The sequence below is a fragment of the Paroedura picta genome, chromosome 7 (assembly GCF_049243985.1).
Source record: "Paroedura picta isolate Pp20150507F chromosome 7, Ppicta_v3.0, whole genome shotgun sequence".
Classification (NCBI taxonomy): domain Eukaryota; kingdom Metazoa; phylum Chordata; class Lepidosauria; order Squamata; family Gekkonidae; genus Paroedura; species Paroedura picta.
Window position 1 is genome coordinate 68501086 of NC_135375.1, and position 5701 is coordinate 68506786.

General features: G+C 44.6%; 1 protein-coding gene across 1 annotated transcript; it reads right to left on the reverse strand.

Annotated features, from left to right (window-relative positions):
• Positions 1 to 430: 430 nt before the first annotated feature.
• FOXB2 (forkhead box B2) lies at positions 431 to 5049 on the reverse strand. The gene has a single exon (XM_077344740.1). The coding sequence runs from the start codon at positions 4018 to 4020 to the stop codon at positions 2989 to 2991; it is 1032 nt and encodes a 343-aa protein (XP_077200855.1). The 5' UTR covers positions 4021 to 5049; the 3' UTR covers positions 431 to 2988.
• Between the last annotated feature and the right edge of the window lie 652 nt (positions 5050 to 5701).

Here is a 5701-nt window from a genome sequence, read left to right on the forward strand (position 1 = left end):
ACTAATGCACTGTTTTGTTATCAAAATGTCAATTTGTACTGATCAACCAATATTATATGGGATGTATAAGCTACATAGGTATGACTTCTTTCTTGTAACTGTTGCCAAGTGAAAAAAATGCTATCAGTTCTTAACTAATATTCAGATACTACCCTCTCTTCTGTACATCTTTAAAGATTTGTGCTATTTGTTAACTTGATTACATTCTGGCTATAAATATTCTGGCTTTAATGACAGAGATTTCTGCTTTCACAACAATGGCCTGAAAAAATTGTGTCAACACGATATTAGCAGAGGCAGCCATGGATAGCAGAACATGTGTGTTCTTCAACTATTCTAGTTCTAAGCACAAATTTGTGAGAAATAAGTCTCATGAAGATACTTGTATAATTTTTTTTATAAAACATCACTAGGGATGGAATGTCAACATTTTACAAATCTTATTTACATGCATTTGGACTGATTCTGTTGCCATGTTCCTATTCTCACACATCTTTACTCAGAGGTAAGGTCCATGGATTGCCACGCAACTTAATCATGAGCTATGAATTTCTGATCATAGTCCTAGATCTGTGAGTAAGATTACACAAAGGTTCAAATCAGCAGAAAAAAACAACTTTCAAATCCTGTCCTAAATGGAACATTACTTCAGGAATGCATCCCTTTGAGGACATGCATTTTACTTCTAGATTGGACTGTAGTTTTTTGTCTATAGCTTGAGTTTTTAGTCAGAAGGCTTCCAAATAATTACTATTGGGCCTGACTAAGTTTCCAAATAGACCAAGTAATAGATCCACACAGGGGTCTGCAAAGCCTTTTCCTGCAATGCAGACTTCCTATGATTTTCTTCTGTAGAATCACAGAAACAGGGTTGGCCTTTGTGCATATATTCTTCCAACTTATACCTTCAGAAATAAAGCACACAAAATTTCATCCCTTTAATAGAACGTGCCAATACAACAGCATATAATTATCCAAGATATGAACGTTAAATTTAAGTAACCCAGGAACTCTGGAGCTAGCTGAAACCTCAGTACCGAACACTGAGACATCAGCACTGATAAAATAGATGAATAAGTAAAAGGGGCATGTTTAGTATTGGGATGTTTAAAAAATGGCACACAAAAGTATCAATTTTCCATCATAGATATCAGCCTGATGGCTTGATCTGCCATCCAACAAATACTTAAATGGGATAATCCACACAGATTAATATCAAGTACGTGGACAACTTGTTGGTCAGTTACACTTCAGTTCAAGAGAAGGTGCCCTTAAAAGTGTTGTGTTAGAAGATTTCTAATGCACACACTTCTATTATATTAACCACAGATTTCTTTGAGAATACAAGCCCCTAAATATCTTCAACAGCACAAATAAACCAGCAAAAATTATGATACATGGGCAGATATAAAGTTCAACAGCAGTGCACAAACCAGCTGGGACCAATAATCAAACCAGAAGCAAAGCTCTAAAGGCAACATCTAGACATGTTTGTTTGATCATTCCTTCTCTCACAGAATTTCTGTGTAAAGTGCTCATTTTGTATTTTTTTTAAATAAAACTTTTGGGGATTCTTTCCATTCTTTAGTATTTTGTTTACAAACTCAAGGGAACAAATACACACTAAAGCCACACGTATAAAGAATCTGTATGTGCAAGAAGGAACAACAAAGTGGTTGTGATAAACTTTACCCACAAGAACAAGGACTTCAAATGGGTTCATAATTGATGAGATAGAGCTTGCACATTTATGCAACAGCATTACGTCAAATGCATAGGCCTCACTAAAGACCTATGTGTAAAATGTTTTGCTTCATTGTCTTTACATTCAAATGATGTTACAAAATGCCTCTCCAATTAAACAAAAAACACCACTTTTCTCAGTATCTGCTAACGTCTCTGTTTACTGTTTAATCCCTTGTTGCTTGGTTTGTCAATGCTAATAACTTTGGTCCCCTTTCCAGAAAAAGCTGCAGAAACTGAGATTCTATGTAAACCAGAAAAGGCTACATACATCCAAAGTTCATATGTAATCTTACCCATCCATAATCAATTTGACAACTAATTTGTTGGTGAGAAATTTAATTATAATGTTTCACCATGTTAGTTTTCCAAAGGTATCATCCACAAAAGTGTGACATGAACATCCAGCTCCAGACTAATCTGTTGGAGGTAACCTGGATCTTAATTTTATGCCATCCTGATTTGGTTCTGATCAGGATCTTTGTCAGTTATATACTGATTGCTTTTTTTGTATGGTCCTTTGTCCAGCATTTCAACTTTTCTGTTGTCATGTTGAAGTTCATACTTAGTAGTTAGGAATGGGTTGTTAGGATGTCCATAGATATTTCATATGGCTCACAGAAGTCAGTGGCATCATTGCCATTGAAATAATCAGCACTGTGCCATCTTAGAATACTTCCTTGAGTATGAGCTTTCTGGAAAACTTCATACTTTCTTCCAGTAGCCCTTCATTCTGAAGCATGTTTACCTGGGAATAATACTGATTTCAAGTGAGGTGGCCGCATGTATTTGGGGTTATAATTTGTCACCTAGTTATAGATATTTTTAATCTGAAACAATTATTTGACAGTAACTTCTTCCAAATGGCTTCAAGCTGGTAGATTTATATCCTTTTCCTTTTCTCTCTTAACTTGCTACCAAGGAAGGATGTTAATGATTGCAGTTTTAGTTGTGGATCTTGAGGGTTTGGGACCTATTGCCACAACATTTAAAGTTTGTGAACAGTACCATTGCCAGTTTTTGGTTCCTGATATCTGAAACAATTAACATTGTGATAACTAAAAGTTAGCAGCAGGAGCTCTTACCTCAGCCTGGCAGTCAAAAATCTGATTGTACAACAATTGAAATAGAGACTTTAGAAGAGTTATGATAAATCACACACATACACAATACTCCCTTTGATATATTTGTCTCCTGGGAGAGGACAGGGAAAGCAAATGCCAGTCTTTTACTTGAGTTCTTTTCCTAGGAATGTACCAAGGCAGAATGCAAGGAGCCTTTTCCTTCTGATGAGTGTGGTGGAGTCTGCTGGAGGAGGGATGAAGAGGAGCTGTGTGGAGTGGGTGGACAGAGCTGCTGCTGTGGCCCCTGATTGACTGTCAGAGCAGGGATGGCTGAGGCTGGCGGGAGAGCTGGGGTGGGCTTGATTGGCACTGGAATGGCAGGCAGAGTCTGTGCCGATGGATGGCAGATAGCCTTCATTGGCATGCTGAAAGGTCCATACTCGCCTGGGGAGATGGGTACACCACCCACCGGCTCCATCACGCCTACGTGCGGCCAGACGGAGCTGACCATGGTGCTGATCTGTTGGCTCGCTACTGGATAGCCCAGGTGATGCATCACAGAAGCCAAGGGCAATCCACCACTCTGAATCACACCCTTGTAGTCTCGCCCGATCAGGTTCTCAATCGCGAAGGGGTGCTTGAACCCAGGAGCAGGGCTGTAGGGCTGGAACTGGGGCAGCTTTCCCACAGCAGCGGCGGCGGCGGCGGCGGCAGCAGCAGCAGCAGCCGCCACTGTGGAGTCTGGATGCCCTTTGCCTGGTGCAGGAGGCTGTGGAGGAGGAGGAGGTAGCTGGTGATGAGGATGGAAATAGTGGCTCAAGTGTGGGTGTAGCACACTCCCTGTCTTTCCTGCTGCTGGCATATGAGGCTCTGGCCGCGGCACCTTGAAGCGCTTTCTACGCCGGAGGAAACTGCCGTTCTCGAACATGTCTCCACAGTCTGGATGCAGCGCCCAGAAGCTACCCTTGCCTGGCTGATCCGGCCGCCTCGGGATTTTGATGAAGCAGTCATTGAAGGAGAGATTGTGGCGCAGTGAGTTTTGCCAGCGCTGGGTGTGCTCCCGGTAGTAAGGAAAGCGCTCCATGATGAACTTGTAGATGTCACTCAGCGGTAGCATTTTCTCCGCCGAGTGCTGGATGGCCATTGCTGTCAGCGAGATGTACGAGTAAGGGGGCTTCTGGTCACTGTATGAACTCTTGCCCGGACGAGGCATGGCACATAGTCACACACCACTCTGGCTGCACCGTCTCGAAGGAACTAAGGAATCCTTCCTCTCCGCCGCTACTGGGTTCTAGAGAGTCATCACTGTTTCATGATACAAACATCAGTTGTGTTCAAAGACGACAAAATAGTCCAAGTTTTCACTGCCCATCATTCCCCAACTCCCAGATATTTCTACAGCGATTCAAAGGGACACCCCAAACCGCCAAACTGAGGCAGTAAACAAGAGACATTTCCAATCCCCTTCTCAGATCAAGTTCTCTCCAGCAAATCTGTAGCACTACTTTTTGCACTCTCACAGCTTTTCTGAATCAATTTCCCACCCACACTTCACCCGGCGACTGGCACTCCAGTCAACACACATTTACCTGAAAGCAAACCCCATTCCTTTCAAGGTAATAGCCTGCCAAACAAGAGTTTATAAAATCACAATCTGGTCATTCTCTCCACCTCTGATTAGGCATAAAATCTAGCCTTTGACACAAATGCCAAGGCTTTTATTTAAAAAACCCAGAAACACCTGTACCATCAATGTGAAATGTGTAACCTGGCCAAAGAGATCACTGTCGCCTTCCGGGCACTCTGTCTCGGTTCTAAACATATTTATTCAGGAGCAAGTTCCATTACAAAATTTCATTCCAGTCCTTTCCCTGGGTCCCGTCACACATACCCTCTCGGATCAAGCTGGACTTTTCTAGAGTTCAGTTAAGAATTTGAGGAAGCCGATCTCCCCCGAGCAGCTGTGGGAAAGCGTCGGACTTTTGTCACCAGGGCTTCGGCAAAGATCGACAAAATTGTACTCATCAGCCGCCTTCGAGTGAATTCCACGTTAGTGCTGGAAGCAGTTTCGACGAGTCCAGGCGAACAGTTTGTTGGCTGGCTTTTCTGCGCGGGGCTTTGGTGGAGACTCCGAGGCAGAGGGAGACAGACCCGGAGCGCGAAGCGAGAGGACGTGCTCCAAGCAGCAGAGCGTCCAAGGGAAGTCAGACGGAGCCTAGGAGAGGCTGAAGCTCCTGGCCGCCAACAGGGAAGGCTGTGAGACGGCACGGCTACTGCTTTTGTGGCTGGGCAGCTCGGTTTTGTGACGATTCCCACGCGGGATACTGAGGCGTCCGCCCACCCCCCCACCCCTGATTCTTTAGCATCAAATGACAGAGACTTGGGGGATGCAAGAAGCCACCCACTGCCTTCCCCCCGCCCTCCTTGAGCGGACAAGGAGGGGTCAGGGACTCACGCAGGTCGTGTGTGTGTGTGTGTGTGTGAATCACTGTTCTCGCTGGCAGGCAAGGAAGCTACCGTACTCCTCGGACTCGGCGCCCGGCGCTCAGAGTCACTGCAACTTCATCGCTGCTCGCTTTCGCTCCAGCCGTGGAAACCAGTTCAGCCCCACTCCTATCCCAGAAACAAGACCGCCTTCTGCTATATGGCGATGGGTAAGATTCATGGCTAAGATGTATCGCTATAGGACGCGCTGCTAGGCGGATGTTCAGTGGGAAGCCCGGCCCTTTGAGCGCCGCTGAACAGACCCGGACAGATTTCTGCCTAGAAATGCTAAAACTGAGGCGGATGTGCTGTGGGTGCGGACCTGTTCGATACTCAAGATGTGCGTCGCTGCCATCCGTGGGAGTGAACACTGTAAGAGCGTAATCCACAGTTTACTGGCTTGGGTGGAT

Coding starts and splice junctions, on each gene's coding strand:
- FOXB2 (XM_077344740.1), bottom strand. CDS start 4,020: ATGCCTCGTCCGGGCAAGAGTTCATACAGTGACCAGAAGCCCCCTTAC.